The 26,729-nt window shown below is 40.3% G+C and overlaps 1 protein-coding gene across 5 annotated transcripts in view; it reads right to left on the bottom strand.

Moving 5' to 3' along the window:
- LOC145976652 (uncharacterized) overlaps positions 1-26,729 on the bottom strand; it is a 193,622-nt gene that overhangs the window by 48,795 nt on the left and 118,098 nt on the right. For 3 of the 5 annotated variants that reach the window (XM_083107891.1, XM_083107892.1, XM_083107890.1), the window contains one exon: positions 24,100-24,293. The exons of the other annotated variants lie outside the window; for them this stretch is intronic. In XM_083107891.1, the coding sequence (XP_082964017.1) occupies positions 24,100-24,293 (194 nt within the window). The remainder of the gene's footprint in view (positions 1-24,099; positions 24,294-26,729) is intronic. 5 annotated transcript variants of the gene reach the window in all.

The raw sequence follows: 26,729 nt of genomic DNA, 5'->3' as shown, positions 1-26,729 counted from the left end.
ACCGTTCATAAAGTTTTTCGCTGCGCGTTACCGCGGCCCAACGGTCTCCGACGTTGCTGTTTAACTGCCATGGCGACGGTCTAGTTTGACATCCGGGATTACGACGTCAATCTTTAAACACCGTATATTCGAAAAAATCGGAGTCGAGAGAAAAATATGTCAGAATTAAGTTGGCAGGTTTTTGATATTTAAATTGAGAGAATTTTTGAATTTATTATTCATAAAAGTAATTTATTAAGAAATAATTTATTATTTAAGTTTCCTCTCTTTGTATTTTTTAATTAAATTTATTCTATTGTTTTAAAATGTGAATATTTAAATCAAAGCAATCTTAACATGAACAATTTTATCTTTCTCTTTCACTTGATACTTTGACATAAATAAAGTTTGCTTAGGTGCTACATAAGCATAAGTTGTTTCAATCATTCGTACAGCTTAATCTAATGATCAACATTTCTATTCATCAGATGTTTAAATAAAAAAATAGGCATTTTACGGCTACACTATTGAAGCAAGGATCATGCATTATATTTTGATTCCGAACACTTATCAAAAACATTTTTTTTTCAAAATCATCAACTCTTAGAAATATCTCGTTTTTTTGCGTGGCACGCGAATCAGAGTCAGTCACTCTCGCATTTAACGTTATTTCATGCATTTTTATACCGCCGGATAATTATGATGATAAGTCCTATTTAATCTCTCGTAGGTTGAATTCGTGCTTTACGGTCGCGCGCGCTTTCCGCTTGCACGCTCCGGGCGTTTCGAAAGGGGTTAACCGTTATGTCATCGTGCTACGTCGAGGAAAAGAGCCTTGAGAAGTATCGCGATCGGCATGAATGCTTCATTACTGAGGAGACGCTACGACGCGCTGGGCCAGACGCCACAGGCGAAAGACGCACATAAATGTATGCATGTCTTGCATGCGGCTAACGATGCACCGATGAGTCAAGCCCGACGACGATAAGGACGACAAGGACATCGAGGATGTCGCGGCTTTCCCGCGCGTTTATGTCGCACGTCCAATTCCGATCGCACTCGTATATCAAGCGGACACGTGAGTTTTATGCGTATAAATTATATATCGCGGCGAGCGAAGGTTGTAAAGTGTCTGTGACAATGATACCTTTTAAAATTCATTTGATTGTAAAAATTGATAATAATGGTAAAATTTTCTGAATGTGAAAAGAGTTCTCTCGAAAAAAAAAAATTCCAAATTAAGTATTTAATTAAATATCCAAATTATTTAATTAAACATCCAATTATATTATATATATGTACAATGTATTATTAATTGGGAAAAAAATTGCATTACGTTTAACTGTAACGTCACATATGTTATTTTGAGCGCTGAATTTCTAAGATAAAGTATAATATATATATATATATATATATATATATATATATATATATATATATATATATATAAGAGCAACGCGCGCGCGTATCTTCTCCTCAAGATTTATAAGCCATTATATGCACGATAAGATAAAACTACTATTAAGATAAAGTAAAGCGGAAAAAGAAGAGAATTGAATGCCCCGTACATATAGTCAACTAATAAAGTCCTATCTTCCCAATTAAAAATCATCATGAGATAGAGCATAATCGCCATTCCGCCAATTAACGGCCTTCTGTTTCCGCTTATATCGTTTACGCCCGTATTTCGAAATCCAAGCAACAACGGTGTTCTGCGTCCATCGCGTTCCCGTGATGCTGCGGTAGCAGTTAAGCCATCGCGCGCAGTAAAAGGCTCGCTAGCCGCTAAGCTCGTTAAGGTCCTGGCGTCGTACACGAACGAGTCCCACACTTGGGACTTCAGGAAGCGTGTGTGTTCGCGGGGTAATAAAGTCGCTCGGGGTACGTCCGTCGGCGCGAAAGTGGGTTTTGTCCTGTACCGATAATGGCGGGCACTTCATCAAGGATCCTCGCTCTTGAGAGATCCCGTCCCCTGTTTCCTGCGGGACGTTCGTGTCTCTCCTTCGGCTCCTTCCGGCAGCATCCTTACGTTTGGGACGACGAAGAGGCAGAGGAGGCCATCTGTTTCGTCATTACCGGCGAGCAGTAAACCACCTCTGACCGTTCACCCCCGTCCGCCCATCCACCCGGCTCGCCCCCTTGTCGTCGTCCCACGGGTGATACATCGTGTTTCCTTATTTGTCGGACGTGCTGCGGGAAAATCGTCCGAGAAAATCGAGTGATTTGTCCAGGAGGTGTTAATGGTGCTGCCGCTCGTACACCCACGGACGACGTATTCTCTTCTTTTTCCCTTTTTTTTCCCGGCGTCCCTAAGCCCGGTGGACAAAGTTATATCGTGAGACGTTGAGTATCGCGAAGGGGACGTAAGATTCTTGGGAGATTTTTGTAGAATAAATTATCTTCTCCAACGCAGATCGAGATTTATGCGAGCTAAAATTTCGGAGCGGTTGTTTCGACTAATCGTTAACGCGTATCCTAAACTACATACGCGAGAGCGTAATATTTTTATTCTTAGGAAGCACTTTTTCACACGATATCGTCGCTTTAATCGCGTGTAACGTTCGAGCTAGATGGTTTAAGCGACTCGTGCTGTTAGTCGATCTATTTCAGGCACCGACGACAAGTTAACTTCGGAGCAAACCGGCCTCCGGGAGGGCCAGCGTGCGAAGAGAGGGCCATGCGAGAGAAGACGTGGCACGGATAATGCGGCGAGGGAATATCTTCGGGAGCCGTGAACCTGTCAATAAAGTGGATTCCTACGGCGGCTTCTTCACGAGGAGAGCGAGGGCGGCGTGAAAGAGATGCCGCTTACACAACGACGAGGAGAAAGAAAACGTGAAACACGCTTCCACGAAGAGGAGAGAATCCCCGCGGGGAAGAAAAGGGGGGAGAAGAGGTTCGGATGAGGAACGTACGTTAGTGTGAGTATATATACGGTTTGTGCATCCGCGCCGCGAGATGCTCGGAAGCTCGTCTCGCCCTGGCTCGTCGTGACTTGCAGCTCGATTTCTGGTTCAGCCGAACCGGCCGGGATGCAGGCAGAGTCGCGACGTTGCTTTTCTTCGAATGCCGTATCGGACCGCGGGATGAGAGAAAGAAGGAGAGAAAGAGAGAGAGGAAAAGAGACGCTCCGGATGCCAGTCATTAGGCCGTATCGTGTGAGAGATCGTTAAAGGGGAAGCGCTCTCTCGAAAAGGAGCGCATCGATATCGCGCGCGAGCGCGCTCCGTCACGTCCGAACTTCGCTTAGTTTCTACGCCACGACGGCGTTATGTAATTATTGCGCGCGGCAGAGTTTTTGCGCTCGTCGTCTCGATGATACACCGCTCTCTCAGTCGTGTCTCGCTTTCCGATCTCGGGGAAAGCGCACCGCATCGGATGTTCGGCTGGATAAGGCGACTGTTGGCTGGCTATAATGAATTGTTCAAAGTGGCATGTCGAACAATATAGCTGTACAATTAGATAGTAGACATTTCAAGATACAGCAAACGTGACCAATAAACATTGGAGAAAAAGTTTTTCCTCGTAAATAAAATTTTTTGTTTAAATTGTATACTTTAATTAAGCTCTTCTTGCTTGATTGTTTCGATAATTTGTAATTTATCATATTTGATGATCATCGTTTTGCTATTATAGGATATTTATTATGAAAGATGAGAAATTTGGAATTCTCGGGGATTTTTTTGGAAAAGGCAGAGAATTTTTATGGAATTTTATTAAAATTCGGGGAATTTTTTTAAAATTCTTTCATTGATATTTTTGCTCTCATATTATAATTAATCAACAAGCCAAGTGAATATTATGCGTGTTTAAAATATATTATAAATACATATCTGATTTTATGTTTATATATTCAATATCTCTTAACAAAATATTGAATATACAGTAATATTCTTTATGGCAATTTTTAATGATAGACAAATAAAAATGTTACATTAGTGAAAAATATTTATTTTATAAAAGCTACATTCAATTTTATTCAATACATTTGTGAAAATATATATATTTGAAACTTAAATGGCTCTGTGTTTTTCCATCATATAAGTGAGAAACATTAGAAAACACAGTAAAAAAACTTGTAGAAAATTGCATTAAAAGATCTTTAAAATATTTTTTCTTTATCTGAAATGTTGAAAATGCTTGTAAAATCAAGGAAATTTCAGGGAAGTTTTTTACAAAATTTGAATATATTATATATAGACATATATTATTAATGAACGATATGCAGAAAAGATATGCAAGGTACAAATAAGTATAGATATAAATGACATTTTTCTATTTGCAATAAAAAATTGGATATTTATCGGATGCACCGAAAAAAGAGTTTTTAAAAATCACATTTCTTTGTTTGTCGGACACGGCGACTGCCATCGAATATACAATATTTCTACAGACGTTAGCGTATCATCATCGGGTTGTGAGACCGTAAATCAGTGGTCGCCGTGAATCGACTAATCTCCCGATTCACACGACGCAAGGACGTGGAACGGCCTCTTGAAAGGTGCGACGGCTACTTCACGAGAGAGAGAAAGGAAGAGAGAGAGAACCCCGCGTCTTTTCTCGTCGTCCACCGCATTTACAATCGTTAGCCATACCACGTTGCCCTCCTCGGAAATCGTTTAGCGTAATTACAGCTCTTGTCACTAGCATCTCCCTCGTACCCTTCAACAAATGTAGTTTGTGCATTTTATTTATTTTTTTTTTGGCGCGCGGGCCAAAGAGAAAAAGAACTCAACACCCGGTATCAAGCTGACGAATACGCTCGATGGACGAACCCTAGGCATTCCATTCGACGACATTAAGCTCGCCGGCGGGATGTATCGTGACGACACGATGAATTCTATCGTTCCGTCTCTCGTCTCGAGGCATCTTGCACTCTCATCCGGATAGAATGTGGATCGTGTAACTCGACGCATTAACTCTCTCGCCCGCGCGCGACGTCGCATCGGATAGCTTCGTGACTGTTATAAATGACAGGTGTAAATGCGCGCGGAAAAGAGGGATGAATAAGAGAAAACACGAGTTTCATACTGCGTCGTAATAGGAAGGTATAAATCTCCACTAGATGCGTTTATTCTTTTAGAATAAAATTTCTTTCAACAATCGAAAAAAAACGAAGACCTGAAATTGCAAAGGAAATTACTATTCATGTAATATAATATGTAATTAATCGAGAATCAGAGGGATAGAAGAATATCGGCCTCGATTCGAAAAATGACATCGGCCGCGCCATTTTCTTGCGGTTGCGAACGAATCTCGCTGTGATTGCAACGGATAACAGAAATGTAATTTAAACTCGCTGGATCACTTTGTATCGAACTCCCCGCAATAAGTATAGTTGCGATTTGCGGGTTCCAACCACGGGTCTTTTCTCTCGACCACATGTCCGAGCATAAGCGCGAGTATTGATCGCGAACAGATCTCGTGTCCGCAACGATCCTATTTAAGTGAGCAATCGGAAAGTGCGCGCGCGCGCGTTTCGATTGAATTTCGATTGAATCCTTGCGCGAATCAGGCTCGCGTTTCGCGAGACTCATGTCAGCGCGACGTCAAACACTTACGCGCGGCATAATTAATATCGAAAGAGACAGGACGAAGGATCGAATCGATCTACAAACTTATTAATATGCGACCAGGAAGAGGTAGGAGGAGGGAGGATTTCTTTCGATTTAAGATACGGGACTTTCGCGCGACTACTGGCACATCCTCTTAGAAACTTCATTAGCCAGTTTTAATTACACCAACGACTGAGATCGTTGTCGCGAAACGCCAGATAGCGACGATGATGGCGTGAATGGACTTTGCTCTAAAGTGATCGTCGCCCTGATCGCGCGGACAGTCATTTATCAACCCGATAGCAATTATCGTAATTAATATCTTCGCCAACATGGTGTTCGTATCAACGAATGTCGCGGCGTCAATCTCAGGGTTCATTCCTGGTGACGTTAATCGTCGGATCTAGCGTATTACAAGGATTAATGATGGTGACAAGAAAAAAACGCATAACAATGAAAACTTACGTAAGATCTGATTCTTTCTAAAAGATTTTCGAAAACGTTCATATATATTACTCGATTTGAAGGATATTATAAATGTTTATGATATGAAGGCGTATAATACTTCAATTCGGATGGTAGATTTTTTAATTAGCGCGACATTTGCTTAAGTAAAATTTTAATAAATCCATATGTAACGTAATCTTTCTCTCTCAATCTTCAGGATTAAGCGCGATAAATCGTCCGCTTCGTTGACAAAAGGTGGACACGAAGGTGGTTCGAGGAGACTAGGCAAAGCAATAACATTAATCCAGAACAGAATGGCGTGGCGAGAGAGCTCGTCTGCTCGCGGTCGCCACGAGTCCGTGCAAACCTCGAAGAGTAATCCCTAGCGGTCGAGTCTCCGGATGCTCGCATAAAGCAGCCTCGTGGAATAGACTCGTGGAGAACTTATTCCTCTCTCTCTACCATCCCTCCGTCCGTTTTGGTCACGAGCTGTCTCGGCTCTGTCGCGGTCTGTCCCTCGACGAGATGCGGTCTGGACCCGGGCCATTCCACCAGGGTCGTTTGTAATTTTAATAAGCCGTATTACGAGGTCGTATACTTATGGAGACTACATTCACGCTTGGATAAATCAGCTGCACAAAGAGTTAATCCGTTTCTGCGTGAGCCTTTGAATACAAAGAAGATGATAAATAATAAATTAATTTAAATATTCTCATCTATGTTAACAAATATTTGATCGTAGCTTTAGCAAGGATGCACTTTAACAAACGAAACTTATATGAAGCGTTAATGTTTATCGATTTAATAACGATTGGATGACAACCAAGTACTCGCTTTGGAGATATAAGAAATAATTTGGCGAGGCTGCGATGCAATTTAATTAGTGGATTTGTTATATCGCATCATTACGATGTAAGGGGGTGCGCCGGGAAGAAACGCGATATCGCTTTAATGAATTTCCAGCGGGACGTCAGGAGGTGCCATCCCCACCGCAGAAGGCGGTTATCCGGGGATTAAGTGGGGCAATCTGTGGCATTTTTTTTCTTTTAAACGACCAAGATTTTTATGCCTAATTAATCGCCATAAATCCGGGGGAACGACGAAGGATTACGGCGAAATTTGCGCGAAAGCGTCTTTCAACCGGGGTGATTAAATGATTTGTGGATACAGGCGGAAGATGCTTCACGCCTCGTAATTGCGTTTAAGCGCGCGTCGCCGTATATCATTGACTTTTCAGGCACGAGGGGCTCCTCCAGATAAGTACAACTTTGGCAAATCAGACGAGTTATAAATTACCTATAATGTTTCACCGTCTCTGTAATTTTACTCAAATATTAGAAGTTGCGAGCCTACATTATTATTATTTCGATCGCTTTCAAAGTCGAAAAGTAAAAAAGACACACGCAACGGTAGAAACAAAATTACGATCTTAATAAAAGCTATCATAAATGCGTTTAGTTCGTGGTTTAAAATTCGATTCCAGCGCGAAAAATACAAGGATACAAGACGGCAAGAAAATACTTCTTACGAGTCCCTTGTATATCGCTCCTTGCGTTGGCTTTCGTCCGCATTTATCAATTAGACGAGCCTGAGAGCGCGAGATACGCTCCCGGAAAGTCCTGGCAAGAAACTGCAGGAGCCCAAAGTTATCCGCGAAGTTTCGAGTGCAGAGCCAGTTGATTTATCGGGCTCATTACTGCCAGGAAAGAGGGAGGGCTACAGCAACAGCCACCCCCCAACGGCGTGTTTTACAAGACGGCATTAATTGCTCGAATTAAATATGCACCTCTCTCCGCGCCGTAATTTATTTCGGTTTCCTGAAGCGCCTTAAGTCGCCGGGGAAGCCGGCGCTCCACGGCATCGCCGTCGCTTTCCACGGACGTTAATAATGGGCCCGCGAGATATTAATTGACGTGGCTGCCGTGGAAGGTCCTCTCGATGTTTTAATCTCGGCGGCTATTTCTTTTTTTTTTCGTTTACACGCGTCGGCCCGGCTGCGCAGCGTGTCGTCCTCTTGTAAATCGACGATCCGCTGTTATCCTTTTAAACGTTTATTACGGTAATATTGTCTCGTTTAATTGACGTATCACATATTTCAATACTAATATTTCCAATCTGAATTTTATTTTAATTTATGTACGCTTTAAATTAATTATAAACTAATTATATAGAAAATATTTTGCTTGTTTTCTCAAATTATTTCAAGCAATTATAACACTCGCCGTCGATAGTCTTAAAGAATTTCACAAGTTTACAAGGAATTTCGGAGAAGAGCGTTGAGACAATCGAACAAGAGATGAATCTCTTTGGATAACTAACGTGAATAAAAGGCGCGAAACCCGGGTCGGCGAGAAGATGTTGATCAAACCGCCTGATGGAGCTTACGTTACTGAAGAATCGAGTAATCCGATTGGGACGAACGATAAGAAATAAGGAAGTTTATAAGACGAAGATGCGCACAACGGATGAATCGAGCGATCCAATCAGAAATAAGAGGAATGGAGCACATGTAATCCGCTGCGCTAATCAGTGAAAATGTACTTTTCAGGTGAGATCTCACAGCCTTGCATAGGTAAAAAAAAAGTAACTGCATTGCGCGAAAAGAAGAAGTTTCATAAGTCGCAGACGAAGATAAGACGCGAATAGATTACGAAAGAAATAATAATATTATATAAATTAATGTATGTGTTTGCGTTATGTGCATATCCTATTTATTAAAAGAGCATCAATTTTCTAAACCTCAGATATAAGTCTCTATAAGATTTTAAGTCAAATAAATCTGTAGAAAGTAAAATGATGCGTATTGTTTTAATAAAATATTCGGAAACTGATTTACGCCAATGTACGATTTTCAAGCTATAAAACGACGGTGGAAAAACGTGGGAAACAGCACAGGGGAAGCAAGACATGGAGACGAAAATCACGCGGAATTCGTTCCTGTCAATTGATCAAATCTCCGCGGCAATGGGCGATTCCCTTTCTTAACTCCACGATGTAACTCGACTGCAACAATCTTTGCGCGCGACCGCATGTAATCGCTTTTTACATTTACGCGGTGGTTATGTCGGGTCCATTATCCGGCGATACCGCATCCTAGGTAGAATCACTCACTTATCCGACACGTTACCAACGTTAACCGAGGATAATCGGCCCCCGTACGAGGGTACGGACCTTCCGGTAGAGTTTCTCGCCGAGTCCCGTCGGTGGGGGGTTCATCGTCCTCGATCGTCCCGACGCGATCGCTTATCCCGGTAAGGTACCTCGGCTAAGGGCCCCGGAGATCGAGACCGTAGGCACGTAGCGGCCGATTTTTCCGTCGCGCACGGCCGATCCGTGAACACGCACGGTCCACGGACATGAAAATGCATGTAATTAGCTGAAATTGATGTTGAACGCGAGCGCGGCCGCGTTCAATTTTAATCGGCTGTCGTATGATAATTACGCGTGGCCGGGCGCCCCCCGACCCGCGCCGGATAAATCATCTCTCGGCCGCTCGCGCAACGATATTCCCAGGTATTCATTTACTTCGTATTAATCAATGCGCGAAATTGATTACGGCTAGTCGCTCTCGCCGGTAACGAGGGACGCGGGGGCCCGAGGATGAAGACCGAAGGGAGGAGGAGAAGAGGGAGGGTGGCAGAAGGGAGCATCGAGACGCGGGGGGTTGTTGCGCGGCAGCCGGAACGATCGTCACGCAGTCCTCTCTCGCTTTCGCTCGGTCAACCGTGTAATTTTCGACCTTTGCTCTCTTCCTCTCTGCCAGAGGCCACCTTCCGATGCTTACCGAGAGCCTCCGCTCTTTGTCCTTTGCGTACGAGGATATTTATCGATCTCTGTGCGTGTATAAATATCTTTGGATATCTTTTTCTGCACCTCTATATGTATCTTTATTTAGTTTCCGACTCTTGCGAGTTTCTTTACATCTCTCTCTTGAATATGTTCGTCTTTATTTTCTCTCTTTATTTTCCTCGCATGTTGAAGCTCAATTTGCGAAACTCGGTTACGTACATTTACGGAATATTCCGTATATCTGTATCAATTGCACACAGAGCAATTTTGCGTAATAATATTCGTTGCGGATCGATTGGCGAAAACGAAGGTGAAATAAAGGATCGTGAGATGATGGTTGGACTGTTAAATGACGATCGGTGTTGCACAAGAGCGCGACGCGAAATATCTGCGAGACATTAATTTTTTTACTTCAGTTTCGATCCATACACACAGGTATACAGTCTCGCGTAGTGTCGCAAGAACGAATCGAAGAGCTAAATCCGAGATCCGAGACTCGTCACGACTCAGCAGAAACGAAACACAGAGAGAAAAAGAAAGATCCGCGTCGGACGCGCGCTGATTTGCGAAATTGTTCAGCGAGGGATGACGAAATCGTGCCGGCCCGGACACGTCGTGACAGCCGACAGGCAGTAACAGCGATGACCTATGACCTTGAGTATCTTATATTGTAGACGAATACTGACGACTCCATCTTTCCAAGGAGGATATACAATCGATGCTCGGAATTCGATGAAATGAAGACGATGACGATATGAAAATCGACAGGGTTGGGCACTTACTTGTAAACTATAATAGTCTATATCTATGCGTAAATAATGCAAATTATGTAACATGTCTTCAAACTATATAATATATCTTTTGTGTCAATAATTAATTCATAGAATATAATTTGCTGAAAATTTCTTTTATTTTTTATGTTGCATGCTCTCTTTTTAAACATGACTACATAATTTTATTTTTCCATGAAAAATCAATAAAAGGTTTAATAAACTAGATCTTACTTAATATCTCAATTTTTAACATTATAAATATTTTTTTAATCAATACTAAAATCATACATATGTATAGATACATTAATTATTTTATGATATAATCATTCTTTTTTGCATTTTGACATCTAATAAGATTTACATAATTTACATTGAAATATGAAAAAATCCATGTAAATATATAAATTATATAAACAATTTATATAGAATTTTGAAATCTATGACACAACCATGAGAATTAGGCGCGATGCATCGCGCGACATATGTGATATATAAAAACTGCGAATGTCGATGATCCTTATTTCACGAGAGTTATCGTTTTCTTTTTCCTCAGCTCGTCATTGTATATTTTTGAAGTTTTCAAATTTTCGCCCAAATTAAATTATGTATTTCGATAATGTATTTTCCGATAAAATTTATTATCTATATCAAACACAACACGGGCCATTACTCGCAGACAGTAACATGTCCAGCGATCCGACAAGTCCCCGATGATAGACCGTAACAGGAAGTCGACCTCTGACCTCTTCTCTTACGGAGAACTCGATTCGATCGATCCCAGAATAAATTCCTCGGCGGACAAATCGCCGGCCGGCGTAGTCGATGCATTTGGTGCGCGTTCGGAGAACGGCGGGGAAATACCGGTGTATTACAGGTCCCGGACGGCCTTGGCTAGAAAATCGACGCTAATGGAATCAATTAGGCGTGAATTAATATTGACAGATTTATTGACTCGCCTTTTGTAAGCGTCGCGGCCCGTTACGCGCTCGCCGATTTATAATTGAAAGGCAACGTTCCACCTCTCTCTCTCTCTCTCTCTCTCTCTTTCTCTCTTCCTCTCTCTTTCTCGTAACGCGTGCGTTAACGTGTAAATGCTATCACGTGCGTGACAAGTGCGTCCGCCGCGAATTTCTATGCGATTATTAATTACGACTGTGCATTAAAGTCGCCTACATTCGAATTCAAATCCATTTTCGCTCCTATTTCTGCAAGAAGAAATTGAGCAATAAATAATTATTGTTCGTGTAAAACGATCCGCGCGACGGGGCGTGCTCGACCGACAGAAACTTTTACAAGTGGCTGTAAATTCTCTCTCCTCCTTTTTACCTTTCTCTCTCCCTCGTTCGACTCTGATGCATTTAAAGGCGAGACGCGATTATCCTGATGTCGGATATCATTTAAGTAGATGCCATCCCGCGCGTCCTCGATATTAAGCACGACGAAAGTGCCCGGGGACACATCGGCGGCACCGATCCCCGTATACAGGTCAATCGACGTCATTTATGGTCGATTATGCGTGAGGTCTTCGCGACGCGTTAATCGAACGGTAAAAATTTTAATGCAAATGCACGACAATCACGTTTACATATCGTTACTTGCATACGCTTCACCTTTCCTTCGCTGAAAGAGAGACGAGCAAGATGTTTCGAGCACCGCAATAGCCGCGCAAGTGTGACGGCGCCTTTACCTTAGTCGCGGCAATTTCACGCATTAATTCGATAGCGCGTCGTTAAAGCGTGCCTTAAATATGGCTCATCGCGAAATTTTGATGGGCGTCCCGCTCGAGTTTCGTTCGTCGTTACTTATAATTCTCCCCCCTCGTCGGCAACGCATTATGAAAATGTATACGTCGAGGCCCCGACCGTTACACGCCGAGACGCAACCGTTTGCGTAATTTGTAATTGCGTACGCGAGCTACATACGGGATTAACAAGCGGGCCCATTAAATTTAACGACCGTTGACTTGGCGTCCGCGAAGACTGCGGAAGACGGCAGCTTTCGATCCTGTTAGCCGCGAAAAGAGAGGAAGCTCCTCCGCTTCTCGAGCTCAACGTCGTATTTACGCGGTTCACTACGCCCGATGATTACGCTCGGCTGAATCATCCGAGGAAAGAAAAAGAAAGTGAATCCTGTAAACAATGTTCCCAGGGAAATAATCGTTAAGCTTCGAAAAAAGCAAAACTACTTCCCACCTTCCCATGTTCGCTTAAGTATGTTCGCTAATTCATCAAAATAAATTCAAGCTATCACTTAAGTAAGAGCTTCGTTTAAAACAAAAGAACCCGTTAATTAGAAATAAATAATAAGTATGCAATAGCCATACAAAAAATTATTTGCGTGCAAGGATTATAATAGGAATTATTATACATTTATTTATTTATTAAAAACAAGAGAAAAATCTCTTTAATGCAATAAATGGATAATTATATGATTAGTGCTTTAACAAGAATAATTATAAAGAAAAAAGTACAAAGAAGAAAAGTAGAAAGTTATTACAAAAAAGATATATTATAATAATAAAAAAGAAAAAAAGTGAAATGTATATAGCAAAAATAGGTTTAATTTAATCAAGATAGTAAAGCACAGAGCTATATTATTATGATATACAGACATATATATTTAAATCAGTTAAATGATGTATCGACTATCATTGACCAATTGCATCCATTTATCGAATCTATCGCACTGAAAGAATTTATGCTGATCTTCCCGCAGGCAACCCTTCTTTTTTATGCGGTGAATTCATCACGTCCAATTAGCTGGGTCTCGGTGACACCCGAGGCAGGCAAAGACATGAGAGATACAGTGTCGAGTGACAAACCTAATGGAGCAGCCGTATCGTATACGAGACACGAACGAGTAACGATGCACCTTAAATCGCAAAAACTACTGATCTACCAATTAAAATTCCAAATGCTAATTGAATCGCATTGAATCACTTTTCGATATCATTAAAGGGATTTAATTCGTGTTCGATTATATACATTTGAGGCCAGAATTTTCTTTAAATAAACAGTATATTTAAATAAAAATCATAACAAGACATGCATATTTTAAATCTGATTTCTTTTTAATTTATATTTTCTGCAGTTTCTATTCTTGTTATCACTTTTTCGCATTTTGACGTAACAAGGATCAAGAGATTCATTCTTCTGTCTTGTAAGTTTAATTGTACAATTCTAGAGATGCAATAACCGTGGAAGCAACACATCTAGATACGCACGCGTGACATTTTAATTGCGCGTGGGAAGTATTTAAGTCTGAAATGAAACGAAGTTGACATTTATGCTTCGAAGTTATGTGAAAGTTTACTTAAGATGCTGAAGATTGCAATTTGCCTGATCTAAACAGAGTTTATGGCGAGTTTAGTATAAGTTTCCTATCTTTGAATATTGCAAATTACTATAAAATGCATAATTCATATATAATGTTATTAAATAATATTTATTTTGAAAAACATTTTGAGAATAATACCGTTAAAGATCTTTTTCATGTTTTTCACATCAAAGTCATCAATTATCGGGTTCATGTATTTTGTATAAAGATGCCTTAGCTTCAACTTGATCCATTTTCATACCGCGTTATCGTCATCATATCATGACATTACGGCCAACCATGAGGAGTTAATAACATTCCGGTTTCTGCCTAACGAGCGTTAAATGGCCACCGGTGAAGCCGATATGCGAAAGAGAAGACAGTTACTTGGATCGCGCAGATTAGCGATCTTTCGGACATTCGACAAAGGAAATGACCGAGGACCGGTAGTTTTTATCACATTGACGCATGAGCGCCGGCAGAATTTTTTTAGAAAGAAAATACTGATAAGAAATTTCATATAATCCTATTAATTGTGAGTTTTTAGAGTTATATTATAGAATTAGCATTATTTATTATTTTTTTAAATAAACATCTATATTTTACGCATACACATAATTTTTCATACGTATATGCACCGGCCGCATAAATTCTATTTATATTAATAGTCATCTCGTTGTAAAGACACACACGTTTCTTTTAAAAAATTATTTTAATAATTTATACAAATAATTATTATAATTATTTGTAAAATAATCTTGAATGTAAGACGTAAAATCTGTTAAATGTGAAGGCAAATTTCCTCGCCAATGCGAATTGGTATTCATGCAAGGGATTCGTCCGACATCGGTGCGAGCGATTTGCATAGCTACCCCGTCGAAGATGTTGCCGAAACGCGCGTCTTGCGTTCTCGGCATGTGCAGCAGCCTCGCATCCTGAATTCGCATCATTCATCGATCGAACGTGGCCGTCGAAGCACTTGGCGCGGCGTTCCTCGCGTCTTCTTCTTTCTCCCCTTAATCCCCGATCGGCCAGTTAACGAGATCGACGCCGCCGGCGCTGGACAAGTAAATTACGCCGAGCTTCTCCCCCCAGGATCTCCTCAAGGTCCGCTAACGGTCGACCGTTAGCAATGGGAATCGGGCGACGCGAACGAAGGACGAGAGACCTCGAAGGACACGCCGTCTCTTTAGCCTCTATCGATCAGATATGTCAACAATCGCGCGACAAATGCAAATAACGCATTATATGTGTAGTTTGCATACGCAAGATATTAAAGGGATAGATTCTTGATTTAATGAGATATTTTGTTTCTTTGTACAGGTATCTTCTACATCTCTCTCTGCTCGGCTTAATTTATAATATTTATGGCGCAAAGAAATTACTACATACTTCTCTGAATCTGTATTGCGCTGTTGATCATATCCTTACGACGATATCCTTAGATAGGGTTAAATGCCAACGTCGACCTTCTATGGTGTTCTTATTCGTGCGCTCGAGGCAGCGGCGTCTCCTTGCGTTTTAAATTACTGCGATCCAGGAAGAGAAGGTGCGCTGTCACCCGAGGTACCCTGGGTTCTCTCGAGGAAGATTCGCGCGGTAGCAGCCAGCAACTCGGGGGAACGCGGGTGGAAATCGACGGTAGGGAAGCGTAGCGGTAACCCAAGACCTAACACAAGACGAAGACGTCCCGCAGAGACGACAACTAGCCGGAGAACTAATCACGGTAGTGCCTGACGTCCTTAGTTCATCACGAGGCCCGGGAGTAATATATACCGGGCCGGCCACGATCTCGAACTAATCTAATATACCGAGACCTCTCCGGACAACAAGGACTTGCTCTCTTCACCCCAGAGTGTACCTCGCGCACGATAGCACCACTTTCTCGTATGTACAGTCGACGAAATCAGTCTATTTGCGCCGGTATTATAGTCAAGATGCCAATTTCATATCGAGTCACCCCATCGCTGATGAAAAAATTCCTATTTCTTGATAATTTCTTGTGAATATTTCCAATGTTAATTATTTCATATCATCCATTTATTTATTTATATACATGATAGAATCTGTAAAAATAGAGAATTTTAATTTGATAAATTTAAATTTAAATTTTATGAAGAAATTATTTATATTAATTACATATATGTTATTATCAAGATATTCAAGTTGAGAAAAGAGCGATTCTCTAATATTGATTTGCCAAATTCGGAAAGTATTGATGGGCCTGGCGATTCTCTCTCATGTGTGTTTCACGCAAAGAGTAAGAGTTAATTAAGATCGACGCGTTCGCGTCAGATAGAGGCCGGAAGAGCCGTGCTCTAACAGGGAAAACGTATTATGATGGTTAACCGAGAGGCGATCCGTCCGAGGAGACCGACGAACTAGTTCTATCGACTGTACGCGGCGGAGCCAGGGATATCAACTTAAACGCCCAAGGACAATGGCCGAGCTACCTTCGCAGTGAAACGCTATACACGATCATTTCGAGCGATATATCGCCCCCGTGAGCCTGGCTGCTGGCAAGACGGTAAGAGGACCTTTCGTAAGATCGAGATAGAGCTTTATTGTCCCGGAACGATAGCCGGCAGGTGTGTACGCTTAACAAATCGACCGACGAAGATGGAGGGGACATTGCCCTACTCCAGCTGCCTCCATTCTTTTTCTCACTTGCGATACTTACGTTGTACGTCGCACATTGCACGACGCTCGTTAATTATTCCCAGTTAGAGGCGTGTACCTAATTTACTTCAAGTAAATGAAGTATAAGCCCTCGATAAAATCTAAATAAATTTAATTATATATAAATTAAACTTTTTAAATTATGATTCACTGAATTGAGTAATTTTGCGAATATATCTGAATTTGAACTTTTTATCTTCTCAATCTGATTTTAATCTCCCAAATATGTTTTAAGATGACAAGAATTAATAATGCATTGACGATGATATTACTGGCAAAATTTTGACACATTTATTATAAGTTTCGTGAAGTTCATTATTTATCGATTTCAAACATTGTCCATGTGTATGGATGTTATGATTATCAGCGAGTCGTTTCTCGATCGATCGTATAAATCAGGATCGTGTTATGACAGCGAAAAATGGCTCGGTCGGATATGCCAAACGTGTCAACGGCAACGAGTGATCCATATTGCGATCGATCCCAAACGACTCCTCTGCTTTCACGATAACGAGCCACCGTCTATAAATCATGCTTCTACGAGCATCGTTTCCGCATAGAAGCCGGCAGCACGTTTCGAAATTATCTCTCATATCCTAATGGCTCGTCGGTTTCTTCGTCAGTTGGTCAGTCGCAATGAATGAAGGGTTGACTAAGAAAGAGATGACTAGAAAGGATTGATCATTAGATTTCAAATATTCCGATCAAATCTCGGTAGCAACGACAGATAAATATTGAAAAAGGTGCTCAAAAATGATCTTGCAACTATTTTCTAGGTGCGAAATATTACCTGAGGTAGATAAATGATTAGCAAATACTGTGATATCATATATATTTTGCATTTAATCGATCTAAATGACAGAGACAGGATTTATATCTAAACTGTCAGTTAAATTAAAAAAAAAAATCTTTCTGTGGTGCCTATCTGAAACTAATCATACTTGTCATAATATTTCACTGTGGTACACAAAAAAATGTTATTTTTCATAAAGATCGTTCTAACTGTAGTATCAAAGCTCATATTTATCCGATGCAGTAATTAATATTCGCAATGAAATTAAATTTGCCAGAAAGTGCTGCTAGAATTCGCTGCTATAAATTCTACATATTACAAGGAACACTGTAGCAGATGCAAAAACTGACGATAAATTATTGTTGCGACACCTAGAGATCTACTTACTCAAGAAAATATTTTTCCAAGTGATGGATATTTTGGTGAGAAATTAAAAAAATTTAATTAAGATCTTTAAATGAAATTTTGTTCAAATTTAAAAAATTTCAAAAATTGAAAAAGACCAATTTTTATTTACATCAGTCTCGACGCCAGGGGACCCATCAGGTGAGAAACATCCGACTCGTCTAGCGAGAAACGCGCGTGAAAGGCGATCGTCCAGCTGCGCTCGCGCAACTCCTTCGGATAACGCGCGCGCGAGAAAGTTACAGTTCACCGTCGTGGCAATTTGCGAACGACCACAAACGGCGCGTTTCGCCACAACGCGCGCGTATGTACAACCATCCTGTGTCACGCCACCGCCTCTCTCGCGAGAAAGAAAACGCGAGCGGAGGAGACTCGCGCCTTGCGCCTCGCCGGAGAAATCGTGGAAAAGCATAAACGCCTTTCTGTACGGATAGAACGTACTCCCGTTGCCGCTAATGACTCGAATCGGCTTCGACTAACGTAACAAATTAAAATCCGGAAAAATATAACTCCCTTCGTTTTTTTTTTTTTTATTAATAAAGTATGTGAAAAGTTTATTTATTTTAATATATATTTTTATTTGAATATATTTTTATTTGAATATATTATTTTTATTTATTTATTTATTTTATTATATTATTTCAAAATTTATTTTTCGAGACGTCACCGATTTTTATAAATATTGGAACAATGGAGAAAACTCTTTCTACATATATTAGACAAGAAGTATTAAGTAAAGCAATTAATGAATGAATTCTTTAGAATCGCGAAAGAGACAGGAAAAGTGACGAATCGATAATACTTGTGAAATCTGTTAGAAATTGTGTCTATATGTTAAAGTCGATTTATCGAAGGATATTGACATTTGATTCACATGGTGAAATAAATCACACAATTACGCAGGTGCGTATATCTTATGCAGACGCGTGCACAGCTAATAAATATTTATGGTACAGAACTCGAAACTGACGGAAAATGATTAGATAGGACGGTGTGAAATATTAAGCAAGGTGTCGGCGAAGCGACCATTAATATTACAAGTTTGCAATCATTTGGCCATTCAATTCGGAACAATAAAAACATTCGCTAGATTAGAAATCTAAGGATAAGCGTGTCTCTCCGTTATATATGTGTGGATAACACGAATTACAGTGTATAAAAAGCTCGTTTAGAGAAGGTAGGAAGTCTGCCCAAACTCGTACGTACGATCAAATATCAGGGACGCGACCATCGGTTTCTCGGATATGCATCCGACGAGATGCATAATCGCGATGATTCGAGCGGACAGGTCCGGACCGATTCGTTCCTTTTGCGGAAGCATATTGTGAGAGCACATGCAGGCTGAGCGACTTATCATGCGGCCAGTGAACCAGCGAGGAACGAGGGATGACTTGTGCATAGTGCTCGCACTAGAAACAAATCGATGCCGTTGACGAAGGCAGCAGTGAAAACTTATCGGCCGCTCGCGACGCGACTCCAATCGCCATCGATAAAACCAGGACAAGTTGGCGTGCTTATTCAAAAACGCTAGAAGAAACGCAACGAAATTTAAAAAAAAATATTAAGTTGATTTATTCTCGGACAGCAATCGTATAATATTGCAAGAAGTATAGAGAATTATTTTATTGTATCGCGAGTTTCTAAGATTATTTTGTAGTTTCTTACTTATTAAAGTGTCTTCCTCAGGACTCTTTTTATCGCATACTGATTAATCTCACCACTAGAGTCCGAGTTTTTAGATTTGCCGACTGCAATTGCGAGATTGTAACACGCGTGCGAGACATCGTTCTTAATAATGAGCCTTAATCTTTCAATGAGGCAACCCCGTTGAGCCTTTATGACCGTAAAGGAGATGGCCTTCGTCACGTAGAAGTAGATCGGCGTCGCGTTTGAGTAGATTTAATTTGCGATTTGCCCGTTAATGATGCGCGCGGCAGATGAGAGAACAAAATGAAGCACGGCAAATATGACTCGACAATTTTCTCGTCCCGATTTTATTGTCAATGTTTCCGGGAAACCTGAATCGAGGCACATATGCAGGATAATTTTATTCCGTCTGTATTAATCCTTCCCGTATATAGTAAAGTAGCTTGTGTACATGATCAATTTGTGCAGTTATGTCGACAATGTACGGATTAGATTGAGGTTGTTGTAGTTGCAGAATCCAACGTGTTAGATAAATTTTATGTAACAGCAGAATTTACATGAATAGCTCGTGTATATGAGCCACTTGGGGTTCCATAAAGCCTTCCTTGTCACATTGTGTATTCATATCATCAACGAGCGTTTATTGTCGACAATCGTGTACCGTTACGAGCCAGTACTGGCGTAGCCAGTTTCGATTACGTTATAAAGCGAACGGTAAAATATATTATTTCACAAACGAGGCTGGCAACATCGATACTCGAATGGCACATACACCTAACGAGCCGATTATTCACGCGCGCGGAGATCGCATAGATCGGCGTACGGTGATGTAGCTGGCGCATAGATCAGCGTACAATATATGACACGGATTCGAGTTCGAATGTCAAAGGACGCGAGGTTGTGAAAAAATCTATCGAGAGCGAGATTATGACGCCTATTAATAAAAATCCACATTCGTACATCGGCTTTCGAAAGCATAAAATATGTAGAGATAAATCAAGAATATGAGAATCGACGAAGCAGTTAATAAATATCGCCAGATATCTCTTTAACAAAAAGATAATTATTCACTACATTGTTTGAAAATATTGCAACATTACATATGTGTATGTTCGAAAAAGTTGTTCAATTAATTGCGCAATCAGAGTTTTGAAATTAAATTTAAGCCTCTCTAGGCTCTGGTGTGCTGTATTAAAATCCGACATTAAAACAACTGACACTTCTCGCCTTCGGGTAATATCTTGAAACATCCGGTGGTTTTGCAGCCTGGTGATGTTTAAGGCGCTGAACAAGCGAGCGTTTCTCTCTCGCGGCAAAAGGAGAACTCCGTAATTAGATTCATGCAAATCGGTAAAACGCGACACCACCGGACCCCCCGACGGGGAGAATTCGTCCTGGCGCGGATACGTCGCGTCGCGGCCACTCTCGTCGTCCTTAAAAGGCGTGTCGCTCCTTGACCCGCGTTGGCGCTCATCCGTCACGGCTGTCAGCCTTCGAGATACGCGCGTCCCGTGTCGCCCCGATGCCGACGATGTACGATAAACTTCCTCGCCGAGAGAGTGCACGCCTCGGATATATTTATGAATCCGCGAATGAAAGTCTACGAACGCGCGCGGCGATACATAAATAAGAGCTCTGGCGAGAAGGCACAGTTACTTAACCCACACATGCTCACGACTGGTAACTATACTTGGAAACTATAAGCAAATTTGATGAAAGCAATAGTGTGTCTCTGCGTCTCGAGACTGTGGAAAGTATATTTCTTAAATCTCTTCTAGAGGAAAAGAATTACGTATTAATATTTGTATTAAAAAGGATGTAAGAGTTGAATAAATTTTTATTTATTTATCATTACATAGAATAATCGTTGAATCTAGACAGTAGTTTATTACATACTCGTCAATTTGATGGATATTTAAAAAAATACTTTATTTGTTATTATTTTTAATAGCTTTTAATTACAAGATTTTTAATATATTTTACATACTTATTTTATTTTAAAATAAAACACTATTCTGGATATTTATATAATAGAATATATTATTTTTAATTTAGCGTTCTCGGAATCTTTATCTAAATATTTTAACAATATTTTTAATTACCGTTATATTCTAGAAGTTATTTTATCCACTCCAATTGTTTTAAAATAAAATTCAAATTAGATATTAAATCAATAAAATTATATTTCGCGTTAAAGAATATACGAATATAAGAATCAATATACCTTTCACACTAATACAATAGCTCATCACATGAATTTTAGCGAACTGACTGAAAATACAATTTGTTAAATTATCGAAGCAACTCCAATCGATGCCGCAAGCGAGAAGCATGACATGATATCAATTTAATTTATTTATAAAAATATATATATAATATATCAACCAAATATATATATATTTGGTTGAAAAATTCTGCTCTGTATTTTACAAAAAATAATTTTTGTCTTGTCATATTTCGTTTTATTCATACTAACGATCGGATGCTATCACGTTTCCAAATAAATTGTAATGAAATTGAATGAATTTTGACGAATTTTGGTATATTTAGGTATGTACTGAACTTCGAAATTAAAGTGATTGATAAAAAATAAATTGACGTACATAATCATTTTGTCATCTCGACACAAAAGCATTTTAATTATTCCATTTAACTGTTTAAAATAAAAAATCCATCATTTGGCAGGTTTGATTTAATGTTAATAAACCAATTATAAGATTTTTATCAATTTGCAAATATCCGTCACAATGATAAGTATAAGCAACAATAATGCATATGAACAAATATTCGAGATCTTCCCCAACTCTTGGAAAGCCGTAAGAGGAGCGTTTCGATTAAAGTTTCCGTTTGAATGTTGGCACAGCGTTAACAGTACATCAATTAAGGCTCTTCTTTTTTCTCATCCTGACAATATAATTTATTCGCCGCGCTGAAAAGCACCGATGCGACTTGGTGTCGTGCCGCGAGCGGTCGTAAGCAACATTATTACTATCGCCTTTACGGAGTAAGTAAATTGCGTCTCTCTGCATCGTATCTTCCTGGCAGACGCGCCAGGCGTGTAACGGGAAGAGAGAGAGAGAGGTACGTGCAACGCGCCACCCGTCTCGGATAATTCCCCGCGCGTTTGCAAACGCAGATGCCCGTTATGGTGACAGGTACGCAATGTTTCATTACGCGCCATCACGGTCGATTATGAGGCCGGGCCGAGTAATTGATTCGGCGCGTTTAATTTAACGAGAATTGCGCCGGGGATGGACACTTCGGCGGTGATCGCGCCCCGCGAAGGCAAGTGCCCGTAATGGTTGTAATTTACTAAAACCGGACCGGCGAACCGACCGAATAAAGCACCTGAGAACACGCTTCATTAGTCACCGATCCCTTAGCGTACCCGTTCCATTCGAGTCTTCCTTCGTGCGTCTCGTCTTGGCGTGCCGTATCATCCTTGGCCGCGACTCTCTCGGTACTTTCCCCTCGGGAGACGTCGGGAGAATAACGCGAGAGTCACGTAAACGTACGTTAACTCATTAATATCCGCGATTAGTTCCGAGCATCAAGTATCTCTCGCTGTGACTGTCGAGGAAATTAACAGCGTTTCCAAGTCACCTGCTGTAGTCATCTGCTTATCCCCCTTTTTCCCTCGAAACTCTGCTCTTTCCGTATAAATTGTTGAGCAAGTATACACGCGAAATCTATTATAGTTGCGAGCACACAACGTTGTAGTTAACCGCATACGTTCCCTTTATCTCGCGGCCATATCCAAGTTTGCAAACGTAATAATCTTGTTGCAGCACGCCTCTATGCACTGATAGAAGAGATGTTCGACGCATGCCGAGAAGATTACGCCACTGTCTTCGAGCGAGTCGATGACCGATCGCCGATCGCTTGTACTTCGTGATTGAACCAGCTTTATAGGTACACGCTCGCGCGTCCACCCTCTGTCACGATACATACGTGTATATACATATATATGTGTGTATGTGTGTGTATACCAAGAGTCCGTGGCTCGTCGCGATCGTTTTGTATCTGTCGGTGTCAAGCGGTTATCTTGATTCAATAACTGTTAATGTCATCCGGCGATTGTCCGCCTCGGCACTTGTTCGTCGATGGAAAACCGTGCCTCTCGTTCAAGGCGCCGTACACATCTAATTATAATAAGAATAACAGCAACATTGTCTCGCCGCGTATGACGAGGTACGTTCGAGCGATCTCTGTGTCGATAATTCTCAAATGTACGTATACTTGCGAATGTATGATTCTCGAAACTCTTCGTACAATGATTTCTTGTACGTAAAAACTAATGGATTCTTTTTTATTTGCAGATAACAGATAATTATCGAGACAACTAAAATTAAAAATTAGGAAAATGATGAAATCACTAAAATTAAAAATTGACTCTTTAAATTTAATAGCTTTATACTAGATATATTGAGCATCTGAAATTTAATTATCCATTTTATATTAATCATGACGAGTCCTTAAATTTGAGTTAAAAAATTATTTAATGATTTATTTGTTTTATATCGGAAACTAAACGTACAAGATGATCGGAAAAAATAAAATTATAAATGAAATTCTCTAAATTTTCTAACGAGATATTGATAAAATCGAGTGTTATGTCGTGTGAAAGGCTACAATTTTGCTTGCGACGGTCGAATGCTTCCCGAATGTTTCGGCCGCCAGCCAAGTTTGTAGGAAATCATGCGAAAGATCCTCCTACCGTCGCCGAAACTTCTTCTTTTCTCCTTTCTTGTCCCATGTCACCGGACGTACGGACATCGAGCGGACTTAGCGCGATTTGGCGTTTACCGAAGAGCAACGCGAAATCGGCCAACCGTGATCGGAACCACACAAGTCGAACTGACTCCCTTTTTTCGTCCCTCCTCTCTACTAAAGTCGGGTCCGATAATCGTACTGAAAATATATTTCATCCATCTGTAGAATATATTTTAGGAATATTCAAATACGAGATTCGCAATTTTTTATATAAAAAATGAAGCTCAATAAAATAAAAAATTATAAAATTACCATATATTTAGTCTCTTTAAATTATTTTAATATATGTGAATTTTTTATGTAAATTCTCTATATAATTATTTCACGCAAGTAAAGAATAATAAATTAAAATTGTAAATTGTCCCATTCACCCTCGCACCAACTGCGTGTATCACTGTTGGTGCTGTCCGATGTCTGGAAATTCTGTAGCAAAATTGATACCGTCGCTTACTCAATGACGCGACACCAGCAAATTCTCCGTCGAGAAAGCTTCTGCTAAAAATCCGATGTAACATCGAGAAAGGCCAGGGACACGCCACACCGGTTCGCGCGCAAAACACACTCCGTGTCTCGCTCTCCGCGTGCACAACTCGCGTTATCGACGCGAGGCGTTATCGCCGCGCGTATCTTCCGCGGAGAGCGTCGCTCGTTCGGGTGGTACCAATTTGTCGTACCTTTATCGGGCGTAATCTGATGGCGACCCGACACTCCGCGTCGCTCCGGCTGAATGGCGAACCTGGCTACCTCGAAGTGACACCCGGCTACAATGGGAACAAAGCGGCGTTCGCGTCCTCGGTCGGGGTTTTGTTTCATTCCGCCGGTGGACAAGCCGCGTTATTTGTCATGCATTTTGACCCTCGCCGATTTCATCTCGGACATTTTTCTCTGCCTCGCGTCGCATCGCGCGACAGTCGCGTATTATAAAGAAAAGGGGAAAGGGGAAGAATTCGGAAGGCGACGGTTTTCGCGTCGAAGGACAAAAAGCTGTGCATGCGCCGACAATGTTCACCTGAAACGAACACCGTACCTTGTCTCGCAAACAAATTTGAATCCATTATATTTTGGAACGAGATTTTATTATATATATAGGGTAATTTAGGGTAATTCGAGAGGTGAGGAGGAGAGTGCCAAGATTCGTAATTTTTAAGTCCTTCGATAAAGAGTATCTATTTCATTAATCTACTTAGCTGATCGTATTTAATAGATAATGAAACGACAGTGCGCAGTCGTTTCTTTAATATAGTTTTGTTTTAATCAAAATAAGTTAAAAAATATGGATTAAATCTTATTTTATAGTACTCTAAAATGTAAAATATTGTTATTGGGGCAAGATGACAGTTCTAACATCTTATCCCAGCATTCAAATATCAATATTAAATTACTTTTTATGAAATCTAATCGTAAAAAGTATAAAAAGTTAGTATTATTACACAACTTTTAATATGGATAAATTATATTAATTATTACATAAGGCTATTAGAGTATTTTATTCCAGATCTTATAACAGAAAATGAAACAAATCAAAAGTATCGTCATTATATTTATATCTAATTAATTAAAAATCTTATCCTACAACTAAGATGTCATTTTTATAAAATGTCACTTTTCTTTTTGTTGTTGCAATTAAAATAAAAAAGAATTAGACTTTTTTAATTATAATCAGATATAAATAACTTTTAATTTATTTTATTTTCTTTTGCTCATAATTAATAATTAACAAAAATATTGCCTTTCAAAGTTAGATATGGTATCTTTCCCCAAGTTATCCTATATATATATAATCATATTCACAACAGAAATGAGAGAGACAACAATCTAGCGATCTTGTAATCATTGCATTTAGTTTTAGATGGTAATCTATAAATACATATATTAGTAAAACAATTTTTTAACGTTGCTTATTCAAAATTTTAAAAATTCTATCAGCTTCTTTATTATTCCAACAATGCAAGCTTGTGGTCTTTTTAACTTTTTGCGCCGAAATACTGGAAATAAATTCCAAGATATCCAATTAAAATAGTTCAATCTGTCGTTCGGTTCCCTCGAAGTAAGAGGCGTTTCGATGAAGTGTGTCGAAGGATCTTGGGAGGGAATGTTATACCAACGATTCGAAATCAGTAGGTAGCCGTCGGTCGTTTCCAGCGTGGGCAATACAAGGATTAACATTCCGGGAGCGAAGGCGCGCGGCGTTCTTGCATTCTCGGCCCCGAGATGCTGCTTAATTGGCATATCAATCCCGGACGAACCGGGAGATAAGTGCGCGAACGTTAGACGAGGAGAAACGCGGCCGTACAAGGTCTCGCGGGTTAATAAAGTTGCATCCACGCAAGTTGCGATCAAGCGTCCCGCTTCATATCAAGCGTCGCTTCCGGTCGAAGATGAAGAATCGAGAGATAGTACCGTACGAATATAGATTTTTTCACGCTTGAAAGGACACGGGAATAGAGTTTGAAAAGTCGCACGAATGTATGAAAAATCGCTAACTTTAGTTCGAGTGACAAGACAGATTTTTACCGATTTCTAGAGTAAATATTTTATTTCTAAGAATTTATATAACATTTTATATATCATTTT

This window comes from Camponotus vicinus, unplaced genomic scaffold (assembly GCF_025532165.1).
Source record: "Camponotus vicinus isolate PSW18456_S1 unplaced genomic scaffold, iyCamVici1.0 SCAF_9, whole genome shotgun sequence".
Taxonomy (NCBI): domain Eukaryota; kingdom Metazoa; phylum Arthropoda; class Insecta; order Hymenoptera; family Formicidae; genus Camponotus; species Camponotus vicinus.
Note: the sequence above shows the minus strand (reverse complement) of the source record. Positions and strands in the feature narration are given on the sequence as shown.